Raw genomic sequence first — 20,870 nt, 5'->3', positions numbered from 1 at the left:
TTTGACACAGAGTGATGGGAACCTTGGAAGCAATTCCGTGGGTGATCAGGGCAGTGCCTGGGTCGGTGAAACTGTTCTCAGTTGTTGTAGCTGTAGTAGGTACTCGTCTCTAAAGTTTCTGATTATGTGCTTCCCATTGCTGGTAATGTGCTTTTTGTTGCCATTTCCATAAATTCAGACCTTCTGGATCCACATTGAATTTACTCATGGAGCTCAAAATTTGTTCATCATCATTGTTGTATAGGCATTACACTTCTCTTTATGTACTGCATGAGTTGCTCACAAGGTTAACACAACAAGAACACAGTGAACTGTCTGACAATTGGCAGCATTGCACAAGTCCATAATGTGGAAGTAATGTCTGATATCCAGTCCACAGCCAAGGCAGATAAATAAACACCAAACTGTGTAGGTTAGAACATCTGTAAGCATAATGTATAGTCAATTTATTGAGAATCTAGAATATATTTGCAAGAAATCTGAATACTTCACCAAGAGGTAAGGACGAAGATGTGGAGCACAAATGAATAAAATTTAAAACCATTGTTCAATATTCCTTAGACAAGTATGCGCCAAGCAAGGTTTTAAGGGATAGGAAAGACCCATTGTTGTTTAATAGCAGTGCAAGAAAGTTGGAATGAAAGCAAAGAAAGCTTCATCACAGATTCAAGAGAAGTGACACCAGCAATGTTACAACTCATCTGCAGGTCATTTGGAAGGTGCACTGAGTAGTACATTCAGGAAAATAGGCACTCATTTGAACAATTCACTTAAATGAACATTCTGCCGCCAGTAGATCCATCTGAACACAGCCAGTTATGTACTGCATGATGCACCCACCCGTAAAATTTTGAATGTTTCTAGCTCCTTAACTAATATTGATTGAAATTTGATTTCAGTTAATTTATATGTATGTGGTATAAATGCGTCAATTACATAATAAAGAAAAAATAATGGTAAATTGTTACTGTGACTCTGTGCAAAATAACTAAATAGTCTACGTAAATAGTGACGTGTCGACAGAAGTGCCGACACAGTGTGATTTGAGGGGACCGCAATGCACGCTATAAACACACGAAGGATGGCGTGAGGTCTGAAACAGGATACGTAATGAATGCTATAAAGAAAAGTACGTAGCTTCTGGAATACTTAACTTTAATCCATCCTTGGTACATCGCTATTGACGATACAAGTGAGACTGTATAGTTTCAGACAATATACTGCTAATGGCGCCTTGCTAGGTCGTAGCCATGGACTTAGCTGAAGGCTATTCTAACTATCTGCTCTGCAAATGAGCGAGGCTTCGTCAGTGTAGTCGCTAGCAAAGTCATCCGTACAACTGGGGCGAGTGCTAGTCCGTCTCTCGAGACCTGCCGTGTGGTGGCGCTCGGTCTGCGATCACTAACAGTGGCAACACGCGGGTCCGACATGTACTAATGGACCGCGGCCGATTTAAAGCTACCACCTAGCAAGTGTGGTGTCTGGCAGTGACACCACATTCCTCCCCCGCAAATCGGCGAACGGTCATGTTATAAGGCTTCCGCCCGCTGTGGGGAGGACCCCATGTTGACGTATGCAATGAGGTGGGGAGCCTAACAACAGGCGAGGCTGTGCCACCCGCACCCTGCCATTCGGTCCGAGGGGAGCTAGGAAACGCCTGAAAACCTAGTCCAGGGTGCATGTCAACATGCGGTGTATGCGCCCGTAAAGAGACAGGAGGCGCCGAAGGGTCGACCTCCATTGCGTCGGGGTACCCGACGCTCGTAGACGCCATGTGGTCCGGAGCGGGCAAGAGTTCCATGGCGGAGGACAGCTGGTCACGGGAAGCGATCGGTGGCGCGTGACCCAGGGAGGCGCTTGGCGGTTGCAGCGAAGCGTCCACTGCGGGCGGCGCTGGCGGGAGACCAAGCGGCGGCAGCGGCGACGCTTCGTCATGGGGCAAAATGGAAGGCAGCGTCGGTAACACCTGGGGATGAGGCGAGCCAGTAAATGGGTCCCCAGGGCACTGACCGGATGGCACCGTCGCTGAAAGCAGACGGGGAGCGGCAGAACCCAGGCGACGACAGAGGCGCAGCTGATTGAGATGCCGACACACCTCACCAGAGGCCCCCAAAACCAAATACATCGCGTGGCCGAGGCAGCGAAGAATGCGCCCTGCGAGCCAACGCCATGAACCTCGATAGTTGCGATAGAATACAACGTTGCCTGGAGCAAAAGCAGGAGTCTGCCGCTGCACAGGAACCTGATGCGGCGGATGCAGCAAAGACATCAAGGTTCGATGAGGACGACCGTGGAGCAACTCAGCCGGCGAGCGACCATCTCGGGGCTGAGAGCGATACAATGACAAAAAGAGCAACAACGCGTCCTCCCGAGAATGCGACTCTTTCAACTTCAACATCTGTGACTTGAAAGTCCGGACCAATCATTCAGCAGCACCGTTTGACTGAGGCGAAAACGGCGCGGATGTCAGATGTTGAATACCATTGGCCTTGCAGAAAGACTGAAATTCTGCAGACATGAATTGTGGGCCATTGTCGGAAACAATAGTTTGCGGAAGACCTTCAATGCAAAAAATAGCAGACAACGCTTGGATGGTGGCAGTTGACGTTGTGGAAGACATCCGGACAACAAAAGGAAAAGTACTGAAAGAATCCATCACAACCAACCATCTAGCATTCCAGAATGGACCAGCAAAATCGATGTGCAAGCGTTGCCAAGGGGAAGTGGCTTTTGGCCATGCAAAGAATTTCCGCGGCGGTGCGGATTGTTGTTCGGCACAAGCCATGCAAGAAGAGCACATATCCGTAATCGCAGCATCGATTCCAAACCAAGTACAGTGCTGACGAGCAAGTTGTTTCGTTCGCACTATACCCCAATGTCCTTGGTGAAGAAGCCGTAAGACAGAGGACTGTAACGAACGTGGGACCACGACTCTGGACTGATCATTATCAGAACGCAACAACAAAACACCACGTCGTACAAAAAGTCTCTCCTTGTGAGCAAAAAATCAGCGAACCAGCGGATCCTCAATCCGCGACTTCGACAAGGGCCATTGAGTAGCAACAAAACGCAAAACGGTAGCAAGGACAGGGTCCGCAGCTGTGGCTGTAGCTACATGACGAAAATCAATCGGAAACGATTCGATCACGTCATCGGTTTCCGAATCAATGAACATGCAAGCAAGTTCGGAAGAATCGAATGCTCTATCCTCAGCAACAGGCAAACGGGACAACGCATCGGCGTTTCCGTGCTTAGCAGTGGACCGATACAAGATATTGTAGCGGTACTGCGAGAGGAAAATAGACCAACGAATGAATTTCTGCGCTGTACGCGGAGGTACAGGCTTGTTCGGATGAAAACGCGACGTCAAAGGTTTGTGGTCTGTGATGATGGTAAAGTGACGACAATACAAGAAATCATGGAACTTAGTAACACCAAACACGAGAGCCAAAGCTTCTTTCTCGATTTGTGAATAATTTCTTTGCGCAGACGAGAGCAATTTGGACGCAAAGGCAATAGGGCGATCATGCGATCCATCTTTGTGCGCAAGCACAGCACCGATCCCGAAATCCGATGTATCTACCATCAACAAAAGGGGTTTCTGGGGATCGAATGGCGTAACACAAGTATTTGAAAGCAACGCCGATTTCGACTGGCGAAAAGCGCGTTCGCATTCCGTCGTCCAGACGAACGGAACACCTGTACGGCGTAAGCGATGAAGCGGAGCTGAAATGGAAGAGGCATTGCGCACATTCACTCACACCTTGTGATTCCAAATCATGTAAGGTTCTCGCGACCTCATCACGCAATGCGTGGGGAACATTGCGTGCTCTGAAAAATTTCGGTTGCGCGTTTACTTTCAGTTCCAAATGTGCTTTATAGTTCTTAGCGCAACCAAGGCCCGGTGCAAAAATGTCTGCAAATTCTTCACATAGACGAGAAACACTGGTGGAAGGCACAGTCTGGTTCACTGAGAGGACCTGATTGACTATTGACAAGTTAAACAACTGAAATAAATCTAAACCAAACAAGTTCACTGCAGTAGAAGAACGAAGAACGTAAAATGACACAAGTTTTGTTTGTCCCTTGTATGTTGCAAGAAGAGTGCACTGTCCTAACACAGGGATCTGCTGTCCTGAATAACTATGTAACTTAACAGTTGCGGCACGCAACGGAGGTTTGCCCAGTTATTTGTACGTGTCGTGATTGATCAATGAAACTGCAGCTCCGGTATCGAGCTGGAATGGTATCACTTTGCCTTCAAAGTCCAAGTCTACAAAACGTTTATTGTCCTGCCGACAACAAGAGCGACTTTCTCGTGCAATTTGAACTGATACAGGTACATGAGCACTTGCGACCTGACGAGATTTCCGGCGACGTCGATGCACACTTTTTGTGGGATGCACACAGTCACTGTGAGAGAAAGTGGCACTGGACGGAGTGGAATTAACTACATGAATGTCCATGGGCGAAGGTTCACGAGCCTGAGTATTCGTGGTTCGATTCCGGCGCGAAGCAAAGGGCCTGGAATCGTTGTTTTATAGTGTCCGATCTGAGCTTTTTCTGGCAAACACTCTGAACATGTCCTTTTTTATGACAGAAAAAGCAAATAGCTTGGTGTGACGGGCAATTCTCACGTGAATGTCTAGTAGCACACCGCGGGCATGATTTCACTGCATTTGCGTGCTTGCGCGGCACACGTGGCTGCGCGGACGTGCGCGAGGGCTGTTTACAGTTCCGTGCAGCTCGCCCGGCGGGCCGGTTAATGTGACACACGGCTGGCGAAGTTGCAAATGATTCCTGAGCAAAGTCAAGTGTGTCTTGCCTATCCAATATGTCTATCACTTGTTGAAGGGAGGGATTGACGAGTATCAAAATTTGCTCCCGTATACGAACATCAGAAATGTTCTGTGCAATTGCATCACGGACCATAGTATCTGAATAAGGGAGTCCACATTCACACTCAAAAGCACAATCCCTTGTAAGGCCTTGCAAAGTTGCAACCCACTCCCGATTAGTTTGACCGGCCGTACGTTTTGTACGAAAGAAAGTATACCTTTTTGCAACTACATTAACTGATTCCTTGAAATAGGCGTCTAAAGCAGACAAAATTTCTTCGTAGGACAGAGTTGCTACGTTGCGTCGAGGAAACAATTTCACTATCACACGGTACGTGTGCACGCCGACACAAGACAATAAGTGAGGCTGCCGCTCGTTACCTTGAATTCCGTAGGCGGCGAGACGAAATCCAAACTGGCGTGACCATTCCGTCCATGTCTCCAGAGCCGCATCATAGGGACGAAATGGGGGTGCAACTGCATGTTGTGGCTGCGGTAGCAGTGAAGCGGCGGCCGCCGCATCGTTTTGCATTGCACGTTGACCCTGGACGAGCTGTCCAAGGGCATCCAATAACGCCTGCGTCTGCTGATTCTGCAAGCGATAAAATTCGGACAATACATCTGGAGAAGCCATGACACAAGTAAATGTAAGCAAGTAGAAAGAACAAGACCCTTTTTTGACTCGTCGCCATATGATGTGTCGACAGAAGTGCCGACACAGTGTGATTTGAGGGGACCGCAATGCACGCTGTAAACACACGAAGGATGGCGTGAGGTCTGAAACAGGATACGTAATGAATGCTATAAAGAAAAGTACGTAGCTTCTGGAATACTTAACTTTAATCCATCCTTGGTACATCACTATTGACGATACAAGTGAGACTCTATAGTTTCAGACAATATACTGCTAATGGCGCCTTGCTAGGTCGTAGCCATGGACTTAGCTGAAGGCTATTCTAACTATCTGCTCTGCAAATGAGCGAGGCTTCGTCAGTGTAGTCGCTAGCAAAGTCGTCCGTACAACTGGGGCGAGTGCTAGTCCGTCTCTCGAGACCTGCCGTGTGGTGGCGCTCGGTCTGCGATCACTAACAGTGGCAACACGCGGGTCCGACATGTACTAATGGACCGCGGCCGATTTAAAGCTACCACCTAGCAAGTGTGGTGTCTGGCGGTGACACCACAAATAGTATGGTTTCTTATGTGTAAATATGTAAGTAAATATTCCAAGAAGTAATGCTCCTCTACTTCTTGGAATGTTACACTCAAACAATTTTGATAATAAACCTGTCTGTGAAGCACACCACTTTTGTAGTTTCTGAAGCAGGTGTTGTTTGAACATCTCTGGAACAGAATGAGATGCATCTCTGGGACACTTTTGTGCTTGCAAAACAAACCTGTGACAAAATGTTTTGGGTACTTTTCTGTTGATTTTCTGTCTTTCTTGTACTAATCCTACCATGTAATAGCTCCAGATTGAGAAGCAATAGTCACAAGTTGATCAGCCGAGTGTTTTGTTAAGAACCTATTTGTGGGTGAATTACATTTTCATAGGTTTCTTCCCATGAATATTTCCAGCATCTTCCTCTCCTTTGACAAGTTTGGTGTGTTTATTCAATCATAAATCTCTCTGGGCACATATTTGTAGATATTTTACTGTCTTTACTATTTTAGTGATAAATTGCCAGTCATACAATCAAACAATGATTGGGCTTAGCTCCTATTTATCGGCACTATATTGTTTAAGTTCAGGGTCTACAACCAACTCCTGCAACGAGTGTCAGTTCTGTTGCTGGTCTTTTTGCACATAACTACAATTTTATAGCAGGGTGACTTCTCTGTATGCGACAGCAGCATTCACAAACAGCAGCACAAACAGTGTTATCCACCATATCATTTGTATATAGCATAAACAGTAAATACTTGGGGTGTTCGGCTACATAAGTTACTCTGTTTTTCTCAAAAACTATTATTAACTATATTATTAACTAATTACTAACATAACTTATTCTCTAATGACCATTGTAGCAAAGTATTTCTGAAACATTTCCAACAACTTAAATTTTCTTGGTGGCTGTACAGGTACATGAAGCCTATGATGTTTGATGTCTGCTCTACTGCCTATAGATCTGAAATGTGAACTAATGGGATAAAAAAAGTTAGTTTTCTGTTACTTATCACTTGGGATGTACTCAAGATACAAATTTTGGGGAAGTGTTTCTGACAGCAGATATTATAGTGTTACCGAAGTGAATAAATAATGTGTCAAACACTATAGAATTTAAAATGCAGATGGAATAATAAAACAGTAATTAAAAAACAGTGACATGGTACATAGGAAATTAAAGAATGTGGGAGGTGATAACACACTGTAAGAGATTTGTGGAAAGCCATCAAGAGCAGGAATACTTTATAACTGCAGACAGAGAGAGAACAATGAGATAGATGAAAATGGAAAGAAAGCTAATAAATGAATATAAATAATGTAAAAAGGAATAAACAGGATGCTGTGTTTGAAATTCAAAATAACACATCCTGTCTTTCACCTGATGGTCTTGGAACATACAGCCCATATAGATGATGTAGTTATCTTCACTGAGCAGTAAACATTCTTTTTTGATAAGGCCATTTTTGCAAATGAAACAGTCTAAGATGCCCTAATTTCTCCAGTGAATCAGCTAAAAATGTCACCTATGTGGTCTCTTTCTGTCAGAGTTTCAAGCATTATCGTTTTGTATTACTTTCCTTCTCTGTAGCAAAATACAGTTTGCATATGTACAGAAATGAATTAGTTATAGAATGTTCATATTCCCTGCAGTATTGTTACTCTACAGCCCACCTGAAAGTTTGGAACCAATTCTTGCATCATGTCAGTTTTAGATTCCAAACTGAAGTTATTATTTTATAAAACTTTGCTGTAAATTGAGTAAGATGAGTTTTGAAGCCTGTTGCAGGTTAGTATTACATTTACAATGGCTGTGACAGTAAAATCTTAACACTCAGCATTTGACATCATCAGTATTTTGAAGTTGCTGGCTTCTTGTTAGTTCATTCCATGTGAAATCATCCAGTAAAAAAAAATTGAAACTTGCTGGCTTAAAATTTTGTAATTTTTTGTCATTTTATTCTACCTATCAAAATAAGATAAAATCCAAAATTAAATCCTTTTTGACTTTTGTTTCTGAGTAATTATTTTTTAAGGTTTTTAATACTGTGAGATTTGTGTCATATTTTGAAACCTTAAAATGGCCACATCTCAAAAAGTATTTGTCATTGAGACTTGAAATTTATGTCATTTTATTCAGTTTATTGTAAGCTTTAAAAATATGTTCTGATTGCTCACATTCATTGTCCATACCAAAACTTTTTTAAATTCTGAAAATTTCAAAATAAGAATTTTTGTTCTGAAAACAATGTTGTTATACACTATTTGTTAATCTGTATGCTAAATTTCATGATTGGGGTTCCAAGGGGAACATATGGAAATAAATTTTATTTTACTGCTATTCGCATTGCCAACTGTTTCTCAGCTGCATTTAGTTTACAAACTGTTTTATGAAACTATTGTTAAAGTGAAATTGTTGAGTACTGATTAAGCACATTTCACTTTATCATTTTAAAACTGTATTAGAACATGCCATACAACAATTAACATAGATAATGTAAGAGAGAGTATGCATTTTTCATTTTATGTAACTTTTTATTTACAGTAGTTGTAGTTCACATTTACAGAACAGCATTTCAGAGTGTGTATATGTGTGTGTGTGTGTGTGTGTGTGTGTGTGTGTGTGTGTGTGTGTGTGTGTGGGTGGGTGGGTGTCAGTCATTAAATAAAACATTCACCTCTTCATTAAATAAAAAATTCATTTCTAGTGACAGTAATTCACTTCAGTAGAGATGAACTGTTGGGACAAAATTAGGAAAGCACTGATGAGGGAAAGAGGAACAGATTGCTGTGTGAATGTGTAACTCATTAAGCACATGTGCTCAGGGGATAAAGTGACAGAAAATGTGCTAGTTCATGATTTAAAATGCTTAGTACCCCAATGAAATGTTGAAAGGCGCATGTGGGAATATGACAAATACCAAGCATGGTCAATGAAGTGGAATAATGTGCTTGTCGTCATTTATGCCACTTTACACCTGAGGATGTTCATACAGAATGAAACCAGTGGCTTTATAAGTGAAAATAAAATAAAAGTCAAAGTGGTTTTCTTAACATTCATATTAATCCATTGTGGAAGCACAACATGATCAAATATTAACTTCCTTCCAATTATTTGAGTGGAGTAAAGTATATATGCCATCAGTCACTACTGTGGGGGACAAATGATGAGCATGCAGCATAAAAAAGGAGCTTGGCAAAAATATTTTATAAAGCCTTAGTAGTCATGGGGGCACAGAAGTGATGTGCATTTATTCCTATGAGCAAACCCAAAGCTAAAGCTAAAATTGTTGCTGATTTTAAGGATTTTGATGTTCCAAAAATTCAAATGGGTTCAGAGACTGCTGCTGCATGCTTTTGAACAGATTAAGGACTTCTTGCTTGTGTCTCTGACAACAAGTGGTGAATGGCTTGTGTGTTATCAAGAGGAGAGGTAATTCTTTGTTTACACATCCTTGTTAACCAGCTATTTGTTTTTATTGACCAAGAAGACCAGATAAATTGATTGCATTTTCATACTTTGTAAATTGAATCTCACTACTGCCATTGGAAAAACATATAGACTACCAGATGTAGAACAGAGAAAACCCTCTGAGTATATTGGAAAAGAATTCATTGTTCCATCAATAATCTGTCATTATTGTGACTGATGACCATAGATGTTAAGTCCCATAGTGCTCAGAGCCATTTTTTGTCATTATTGCTTAGGAGAACTAGGTTATGTCTTTTGAAAGAAAAGAGCAATACATAATCTTAGACTGTAATAAGATTGTTAGTGGATCACCACAGCATGAAAATGAGTAAAAAATTTCTTTATCCTATATCTACACCTACATTCTGCAAACCATCATGAGGTGCATCATAGGAGGTACTTTCCATTCCATTCCAGTTATTAGGGTTTCTTTCCATACCATTCACGTATAGAATGACTTGAATGCCTCTGTGCATGCAGTAATTATTCTAATCTTATTCTCACGAAACCTATGTGAGTGACACATAAGGGGTTTTAGTATATTCCTAGAGTCATCATTTAAAGCCAGGTCTCGAAACTTTGTTAAGAGACCTTCTCAAGGTAGTTTATGTTTACCTTCAAGAATCTTCCAGTTCAGTTCCTGCGGTATCTCTCTGACACTCTCCCATGCGTCAAATAAACCTGTGACCATTTGTGCTTCCCTTCTCTGTAGACATTCAGTATACCCTGTTAGTCTTATTTGGTACAGGTCTCACACACTTGAGCAATATTCTAGAACTGGTTGCGAATGATTTGTAAGCAATCTCGTCTGTAGATAGGTGCCCTTCCCCAGCATACCACCATCAACCAAAGTCTACAGGTTTCTCATTGCAAGGCACACAAATAACACATTGGTAAAACAAAAACAGCTTTATCATTGTTAAATTAATAATATTGATTAATATTACTATACAGTATTTGGAAAATGAAGATATAATTAAGTAAATTATTCATGCCCTTTCATGGGCAGTTGTTGTTACAATATCCTCACAGTTGACATGGGAAAGCCAAATGTGATTTTAAATTTAAGTCTATAGTTCTAATACTGTAAAACATTGATTGTCACTAAATAAAAAATAGTGATTTGATAGCCTTATTTTCTTTTTGACATATTACCACTTAACAAGCCCAGAGCCCTACAGACTATCCATTGGGTGCTGCACTTACCGGTAAAATAAAATTTGTTTCAATATGTTCCCTTTGGAACATCATTATGAAATTGGCACAAACATTAACAAACAATGTACGATGAACACAAATTCTTTTTTCAAAGCAAAAAATGTTCCTATTTTGAAATTTTCAAAATTAAATAATAATTTGATCTGGGAAAGGTCTGCGTTATTATGAATATCATCAGTTATCACATATCTTTAAAGCTTTAAGAAAACTGAATAAAGTGGTACAAATTTTAGGGTTTTAGGCCGAATGGTTTTTTGATATGGTAATCTTAAGGTTTCAAAATGTAACAAAAATGACATAATTTTGCAAGTTTTAAAAATTAATAACTGAGAAATTAAAGGTCCAAAAAAATTTTAATTTGGAGTTTTTCATGCAGGCAACTATTAATATAAATTTACAAAAAAATTACCGAAATCTGAGATTTCAAGAACCAGTCCATACTGCTAGTACTACTACTTCTTTGTGAAACAGCTTCATTATATGTACTCTGTACTTCTACTACTACTACTACTACTACTACTGCTACTACTAGTATTATTACTCTGCCGCCTTATGTTATAGGTTATCGATGAAATATTTAGAATCCTCAGATACATGGAAAGTTATGGTATTGATGCTCCTCCTCCAAGGACACTTGAAACACTTCAAGAGTTAAGAGATATCTCATCTATGGCAATGGAGCATTTTGAAGAAAAAATTGTGCCCATATTGAAAAGCAGGCTGGAGTGTCAAAATTATCCAAATTATCCCTTAGCTGGTATGACTTTTAATATATTGATGACATTTTGATTGTATTCCAAAGAATAACTATTTAAAAAACATAATTTTTTCAAACAGGTCCATCAAGGAGGATAGAAAATTTCCAGCGACAGTTCATGACCATTAGAAATCATGAAAAATATAACATGGATATATTGGCAAAAATGGATGAAAGGGTAGGTACAGTAACATCTAATGGGAACTATTGCTGTCATAACAGGAATGCATGACATTCCCCTGTCATTGAGGGAGAAATGATCATTTTCAAAGCCAGATAAACTTTATACTCTCTTCTATATGACCTGCATGCAACCTTTGTAAATGTGATGACAACATTAAAGAGGTTAACTGTATAAAAAGAAAAATTGCATTCAGAAAGTGCTAAATTCACTGAGAAGGGTAGCTGGCTGGTACTTACTCTCAAGAGGTGCATCTTTTAGTACAGCTGACAGACACACGTCTGTCCGTCTTAACCTGGTTGCTAGGTGACACGGACCCCCATACCTGGCCTTCCCAAAGTAGTTCCTCCTTACCTCTTGAAGAAAGAATGTAATTCTGAAAGCTAAGAGTGCTGTTGTGTGTAGTTTTATATATGCCCATTGGTTGTAATTGAAATGAACACTATAGAGGATCTTACACTCTTACTTTGAGAAAATGGATGAGAATCTTAGCATTGGCCTAGAGAACAATAACAAAGTTGCAATAAAGGTGGGTAGCTTTCACAAATTGAGTGTAAATGCCCTTTAGTTGCTGCAAATGCCTCATTAAGTGTGAGAGGTAAACATTGTTCAACTGAGATGCAGAAATATATCAGTGTATTGCCTTATAACTAGAGCTGTATAAAAGTACAGTTTAGACCATGGAGAATATTGAAGGGCATTAATTGGCGAAGAGCATAATTTAGAAATAAAATGAATGTGTTAAAAGAAATAAAATGAAATAGGGATTATAAGCCAAACAATATTTGTTGAAAGGAGTCAGTAGATCCATTTGCTGAGAAATAAAGTCAGCCTTATGTTTGAAGCCACATAAGTGAAATGTGTACAAAGCAAATATGAAATAATTTAAAGAAAACAGCTATAGACACATGACCATAAATGAAGTGGACTACATTATTCAGTAAATTACAATATGTGGAGAGATAGGAACAAGAAGTTTACTTTGTTTGATGTCCATTACCATCTACATAAGTAAGATACAAATACTACCATGATGATCATATTTCCCAAGTGCAAATTATTCGATAAATGTGAAGACAGTATGGTTGAAATTTCAGGAGCCTAAATTGTTAGACCTCTATGGAGCTTATTATAAAATAGTGATTATGATAAGTGATGATTATGGAATATTGGAAGGCTGCTTCTGACAAGCATGATTTAAATAATGTGCCAGAAAATCAGTACCTAAGAAGATTCAAATAAGGAAACAAATTACTTCTTACATTACTTGCTTGCTTGCTTACTATTTTAAACAGAAGGCAACACAAGAGCAAATAAGGTATTGGTTTGTATGAAGGAACCTTGTAGAACATTTTTAAATGATGCTGATAATTTAGGATGATTCTTCATACATGAAACCAAATATAGATAACTGGTGGGAAATATGGAAACTCAAGGTACATTCCAGGTGTCTTTAAGGTGAAGGCTGATATGTTTGAAGCAGATATCAAAAACAGTGGAGAAATGCTGCACTGAATATTAATAATGCATTTGTGAGGCCCAGGTAAATTTGTCATTTTGTAATGCCCTCTGCTAACATTGTACTTCCTCCAACTCCAATAGTGTTGAAGTGGTGATACAGGCATCAGTCTTCTAGGATTCTATCAAAGAATCAATGAAATTCAGAACTGAAGAAACTGTAATTAACACTGGCTCAGGATCATTTCAAGATCAACAGCAATAAACCAATGTAGAAAACAAAAAGTTGCAGTGTACACTGAGGATGCATATGCAGCAGGTGGACAAAAATGTGGAAAAACCAAAAACACAACACATTAGCATGTCTAATATGATGTAGGAACACTGCTGTCAATCAAAATAGCTTCCAGTCATCTTGAAATAGATAAATACAGGTCCTGTGTGGTTTTCAAGCAAATCTTAAAAAATTCTTCCTGCAAAATGGTAGTAAGTTCAGGTAACAATGATGGAGGTGGATAGCAATCACGCACCCTTCTCTCCAAATGGACCACAAAAGCTGAATAATATTGAGATCTGGTGACTGGTGGTCATAGGGGATGCAGCAATTCATTCTCGTACTCACAAAACCGGTCCTGGATGATGAGAGCTGTCTGGACAGGTGCCCTGTTGTCCTGGAACATAAACATCTGGTGAACAAACACTGAACCATGGGATCAACTTGATCAGCCAAAATAGTCACATAATCCTTGGCACTAATGCAGCCTTGTAGAGTAACCATGTGGCCCATGGAATACCATGATACAGCTACCCAAATCGTCACCAAATCTCTGCCATGTTGCACCCTTGGACAGAAGTTGGTAACAGTAGCTACACACATCAAAAAAAGTTTTGCATCACCCCGGTTTCCAGAACTCCTGAATATAGTCATTGACTGTGCATATTGTATCAAAGATGCAGTCCCTTTGACTGTTCAGAGATGTCACTAAATCCGCCCAAAAATCTAAACAACCATGCGTGATCAGCACCTATTAGAAGGAGGGGGTCCAAGAGCCAGTCAGTTTCAGTCATTCCACCAGGAAGGAGGTACACAGGTCGTGTTGTCTGTAGTTCAACCATGCTTAGACAGTCAATACCGTGGTTCGATCATGTCCGCGTTGTTGCTTTGTGCCAGGAAGGGCTCTCAACAAGTAAAGTGTCCAGGTGTCTCGGAGTGAACCAAAGCGATGTTGTTCCGACATGAAGGAGATACAGGGAAACAGGAACTGTCGACGAAATGCCTCACTCAGGCCGCGCAAGGGCCGCTGCAGTGGATGACCACTACCTATAGATTGTGGCTCGGAGGAACTCTGACAGCAACGCCACCATGTTGAATAATTCTTTTCGTGCAGCCACAGGACATTGTGTTACGACTCAGAGTGTGCGCAATAGCATGCATGATGCGCAACTTCACTCCCAATGTTCACGGCGAGGTCCATCTTTGCAACCACGACACCATGCAGCATGGTACAGATGGGGCCAACAACATGCTGAATGGACTGCTCGAGATTGGCATCACGTTCTCTTCACCGACGAGTGTCACATATGCTTTAAACCAATCATCGGAGACATGTTTGGAGGCAACCCGGTCAGGCTGAACGCCTTAGACACACTGTCCAGTGATTGCAGCAGCCTGGAGGTTCCCTGCTGTTTTGGGTTGGCATTATGTGTGGCCGACGTACACCGCTGGTGGTCATAGAAAGCACCGTAACAGCTGTAAGGTATTTGTATGTCATCCTCCGACCGATAGTGCAACCATTTTGGCAGCATATCAGAGAGGCATTCATTTTCATGGACGACAATTCATGCCGCCGTCATGCACATCTTGTGAGTGACTTCCTTCAGGATAATGACATCGCTTGACTAGAGTGGTCAGCTTGTTCTCCAGACAAGAACCCTATCGAACATGCCTGTGATGGATTGAAAAGGCTGTTTATGGACCCCCCAAAAACTCTGAGGGATTTATGCCATTGAGGAGTGGGACAATCTGGACCAACAGTGCCTCGATGAACTTCTGGGTAGTATGCCACGATGAATACAGGCATGCATCAATGCAAGAGGACATGCTACTGGATATTAGAGGTACCAATGTGTACAGCAATATGGATCACCACCGCTGAAAGTCTCGCTGTATGGTGGTACAACATGCAGTGTGTGGTTTTCATGAGCAAGAAAATGGGTGGAAATGATATTTATGTTGATCTCTGTTCCAATTTTCTGTACAGGTTCTGGAACTCTCAGAACCTTGGTGATGCCAAAGTTTTTTGATGTGTGTATATCATCATGTTTTTCTGTTTCAGGAATTTGAATAATTGACGATTGGTTGTAGAACTCCAGCTCGCTCTGCAATTCCCTGCCTTTGCAGCTCCCTTTGTGTTATTTTGGTGCTCACAGCATTCAGAAATGCAACATTCAGTTCTGCAGTGACTTCTGCAGCTGTCCTCCTCTTATTTTTCAGTATAATCCTCTTAAATGACTGTTTGTCATGATCACTCAACAAACACTGTCGTCCACGCTGTGACTTGGTGAATGATGTTTTTCATCTTTCCCTGTATTCAGTACAAATGTTTAATATAGTGCCTCTTGAAATACCAAATCCTTCAGCTGTCATGGTTATGAAAGCAGCCACCATATGAGCACCAACAATTTGCCCATGTTCAAATTTACTTAGCTCAAATTTGATACAATCACAACTACACAGAATGCTGTCTTAATCACGACTAACATTTGCAACATTTTGAGGACACTGCACAGGTGCTGTTTGTTGTCAAATACAATAGTGCAGCCTGCAAACTTGGGTAGCATCTGCATTTAAACAGTGTTTGGAAGTTCCCATTACAAACTTCAAGGATTTGGAGAGCAGTGAGTACATAATATTTTGAATAGGAACCTATGCGTGGAGCTACATTGTTTCTGTGCTACAACCATTTGAAAACATGTTGGTACTTTTACAAGTAATTTATTAGGCATGACCCAGTACATTACTCGTTTCACAGTTCAGTCATTAATAATCAAAGAAACAAAAAGGAAACTTAATCAGTTTTCACAAACACAGTTGTTTACAGTTAATCATCTTGCAGCACCACAGTGATGCCTACTGATGGTGCCTTTCTCAAAGCCATTTAATAATTGTGGAAAAAAAGGATATGCTGTGAGTCAGATGTCGTGGCTAATGATCTTGATACAGGCAATGAGCAGCTCTTCTATTAACATGAACTTTGTTACTGAGAAGGGTCATGTCTGTGTATAATGCAAATGTGTACTCAACCATGTTGCTTCAACACTCACAGACATGTGAATGAGGCTCGAACCAGGTCGGAGAGGTAGGATGGACGTAAGCACTGCCTACCACGACTATCCGGTAACATGTTTTCAAATGGTACATTTCTGAACATGGGTTACAATTCAAAATATTGTCTACTGAGTCCCCATACAAGTCCTAGAAGTTTGTAACAGGGATATCCTAACACCCTGTATGTTCAAGCATGTATTTCTTGTTGCGTTTTCATATTTTTGTCCAACTACTGTATGTATGTTTAGCAGCAAAATTTCAAATCCCCATACTACTTGTGAAGAAACTCATTATGTAGTGTGTGTGTGTGTGTGTGTGTGTGTGTGTGTGTGTGTGTGTCGTCACTTGATATAAAATATGCTTTGTAGCAAGTGCATAAGTACCATTTGGTAGTGATTTAAGTGTTCGGCTTATTGTCATCAATCGCTGTCTGACTACGTATTTGTTCCAGTTTGTAGAGAATCTTTTATCACTAAACAAAATGTTGGAGGAATTGTTAAGACACTTATTAGGGAAGAGCAAGACTTAAATCTGTGTCAATTTTTCAAATTTGCTGGTTTTCTTTCCATCTCCTTTCCACTTCTCTGTAACAGTTGTTAGTATATTGTGATTGTGTGTATTAATTCATTGTTTACATGATTGTTTCAGCTGAAAAAAAGCAATATTCGAATTGCCAAACAGGCCAGAATGTTACAAGAGCAAAATGCTAAACTCATTGCACAAGATGCCCAGATTAATGAACTAAAGCAACATCTGGAGGAGTGGGATCATAAGTTACGAGAACTTGAAGCAAAGGTGAACAGGGTAAATGATGACAATGCATTGTTGCTGGAACACTCGGAAGAGACAGTTGTTTCAAATGATTCTGGTTGCAAACGGAAATGTGAGACTGTATGTAGTGGTAGTTACTCTAATGAAGACAACTTGCCTGTCAAAAAGCAGAAAGTTGTCAGCACAGTTGAAGAAGTTGGTGAATAATGAGCAAATATTCTGCTTAAAAAGAAAATACTCACCTGAAAGACATATTGTCCATCAGCCTAAAACCCTACAGTAATAACATTATTAATACCCTCTTATAATACTGACAGTGTTGTATTACCTTTTCTGTTTATTAATAAAATTTGTGGATAAACTTATAGATGTATTTATTTACAGCTATTTAAGACTAAAATAATCAGTAATCTGTTTATAAACATAATTAGAGGCCCTGACAAAAATTGCAGCTCTGCTCTCAATTTTTTCATTGATCCAAAAGTAATATTTATCTTCCACTTTCATGGAAGGGTGTGTTTTCTTTGATAACTTCATCATATTATCAGCATGAATAATATGTGTAATGCTGCCTACAATAAGCATACCAGTGAACTTATTCAACAACGAGACACTGAAAAAATTTAGTCACTAAATTGTGTGGAACCAAAGTGCAAACTGGAGTGAAGAAAAAAGAACTACTCTGAATTCCACGAATGCTTTTCAAGCACTGGAGAAGATAATTCAACAGCAGAAATTCTAAAATATTGTGGGAGGGAAATGGCACTGGTTAAATGTACAGAAAAATTTGAGAAGAAAATGCCTGGAAACTAGCAGACAAAGCAGATGTCAAACTATTGGGCTATAGCACATACACTATGTGATCTAAAGGATCTGGACACCTGGCTGAAAATGACTTACAAGTTCGTGGCGCCCTCCATGACTAATACTGGAATTCAATATGGTGTTGGCCCACCCTTAGCCTTGATGACAGCTTCCACTCTCGCATGCATACATTCAATCAAGTGCTGGAAGGTTTCTTGGGGAATGGCAGCCCATTCTTCATGGAATGGGGGGAGAAGTATCAATGTCAGTTGGTGAGGCCTGGCACAAAGTCGGCATTCTGAAACATCCCAAAGGTGTTCTACAGGATTCAGGTCAGGACTCTGTGCAGGCCAGTCAATTACAGGGATGTTATTATCGTGTAACCAATCTGCCACAGGCCGTGCATTATGAACAGGTGCTCCACTATGTTGAAAGATGCAATCACCATCCCTGAATTGCTCTCAAACAGTGGGAAGCAAGAAGGTGCTTAAAACATCAATGTAGGCCTGTGCTATGATAGTGCCACGCAAAACGACAAGGGGTGCAAGCCCCCCCCCTCCATGAAAAACATGACTACACTATAACACCACCACCTCTGAATTTTATTATTGGCCTACACACACTGGCAGATGACGTTCACTGGGCATTCGCCATACCCATACCCTGCCATCGGATCACCACACAGTGTACCATCATTCGTGTCAAAAATGTTTCAACTCCTGAAGGAAACATCGGTTTTTTTTTTCTGTGAAAGCTGTAACCATACTAGCCTTAAATATGTCAGCTTGTAAGGTATCCTTTATTTTCAAACTACATTTTATTTCCTCATTTTCCAGATTTACTTTTTATATCACGTCTGCAGGTATCAGTAAGATCAGGCAGCAATGCAGAATGCATAACAGGAGTAAGATTATGGTTCTCACACTGGCTGATGTGGTCATTGGACTATCTGGTTTTGCCAGTAGATGGTGGGATGAGGAGCCGAGACTATCTGTGAGAAAGACAGTTACACCAATGCACAATATGTAGAGAAACCACAGCTATTCTGTCGGGAAGCAAGTGATTTTGTCAAATAAATATTTACTAATAAAAGCCACTTGTTCCACTTCAGATATTAGGAGAAGCCTATTGGTCATAAACATTTTATTACAACAACATTACAACACAAGAAAGTAGACATTTCAATAAACAAATGAACCATATCTAAGATAACAAAGTTGTTTGAACTGATATGTTCCACAATTGTAAGAATGAGATCTAGACTATACAGCATAGTCGCGTCAATAGACTGTCTTTCAATCTAGTTCTATCATAAAATAATGCTCTCAAGACATTGATAGTTTCGACTTAATAAGTAATATATTGTTTAATTTATTATAAGATTATGGTGATTTTGTAAATAAACACATGTCAAGGTCATCCACAAACATTATTTCATGTATATAGCTTTCCACTTCATCATTTATATATCACAGGATATAGAATCACACTTTATAGAGAATCCAATGGCACTGCCACTGCTTTTGTGGTGGACATCAACTAAGAGAGCTTTGTGGCAAAACAGGGAGGAGGAAATCCTACACTACGGTTCACCAAGAAATCGTAAGCTGGGACAACCTTAGCCCACTTTTTCTAGTTTTTCAAGATAGAAGTTTATTGTGTTCGCCTGACCCCTCCGCCCTCAAAAAAAGACCCTTATGATAAAAGTGATGGTTTCAGAGTATGTTTTAACACAGAGTGCAAAATTAATTGGGTTAGGGCAACTTCAGAGTGTAACACTAACACCAGAAGTATGTTGATGAGATCAGAAAAGAATGAAGTTAGCCAGTTCCAAAACAGAATACTATTCTCTTGTAATTTGTCTGGGTTACATCTGAAAAATCATAGGTAATTACATCTTCTTACCCTTCTGCAAGCCACTTCCAAAACTTCATACTTTTCTCCATACACATCCCCCATAACTTTCTTGGTTCTATCTTCTGTGACAAAACCAGAAGAGTAGTCTGTTACAATTGGTTGCAATACAGTTATTTTCTTTCTGGTCTTCCTTCCATAATTAATCCTCTTTTTGTCTAGGGTTCTTATTAGTGTCACAGTCCTCCTGTCCACTATCCACATCATCAGTTGGAGAATCATCAGCACCAAAGTCAGACTCTTCACTAGAGGATCTGATACATGAGTAATTTTCTCTTGGCTTTCTCACTTTTCTCTCCTTCTCATTTACACGTGATTCAAGCATTTGCATTTCCAAGTCTGCATAGGTGATTCCCTTTCCAGGTCCCACATTTATCGGTGTCCTTTTTCTTCTTACAACAGGTATAGTCTCTGCTCGCTTACTAATTACATTTCAAGGAATGCTTCACTGGCACATTCAACATTCACAGACAGTTCAGCACTAAGCAGCATTTTCAGAACTGCATTTGCTTGAAAAGAATAGATGCCACAACCCCTAAAACACGAAACCATGGTTTAATTTTTTCCTTGAAGATATTCTGTCACTAGCTTCTTAAGAGATCTTGGAAACATCCTTAGGCACAGTTTTGAGTTTTTCTCCATTTGTAGTGCTGTGCCATTCATCTAGGATACTGCATGGAGCAATTATATTTTATTTAATTGAAACTGGGGCAACTTTGGCCTGGGATAAAGTTGTCCTACATAACCTATATTGCAACACCAAGTATAATTTCAATATGTTGTAAGAAAGTACACAGAAATTAATGTTACTTTACACTAAACGATGTAAAGAAATTGGTACTTACTCGAATTTTAAGGGCGAAATTAAAAACCACAAACAAGAAAGTAGTTACACTACTTTACCAAGACCAGAGAAGGGAATACTTTGTGACAACACTTCCAACACAAAATTGAGTTGGAAACCAAT

General features: G+C 40.2%; 1 protein-coding gene across 1 annotated transcript in view; it reads left to right on the top strand.

Moving 5' to 3' along the window:
- Positions 1–17,550, top strand: part of LOC124799241 (F-box only protein 28) — a 113,795-nt gene extending 96,245 nt beyond the window's left edge. The window contains exons 3-5 of the mRNA XM_047262786.1: positions 11,252–11,447; positions 11,528–11,625; positions 17,063–17,550. Of these exons, the coding sequence (XP_047118742.1) occupies positions 11,252–11,447; positions 11,528–11,625; positions 17,063–17,392 (624 nt within the window). The 3' untranslated portion in view covers positions 17,393–17,550. The remainder of the gene's footprint in view (positions 1–11,251; positions 11,448–11,527; positions 11,626–17,062) is intronic.
- The last annotated feature ends 3,320 nt before the right edge of the window (positions 17,551–20,870 follow it).

Source organism: Schistocerca piceifrons, chromosome 5 (assembly GCF_021461385.2).
Source record: "Schistocerca piceifrons isolate TAMUIC-IGC-003096 chromosome 5, iqSchPice1.1, whole genome shotgun sequence".
NCBI lineage: Eukaryota > Metazoa > Arthropoda > Insecta > Orthoptera > Acrididae > Schistocerca > Schistocerca piceifrons.
The sequence above is the reverse complement of the archived record's forward strand: the minus strand, read 5'-3'. Positions and strand labels throughout refer to the sequence as shown.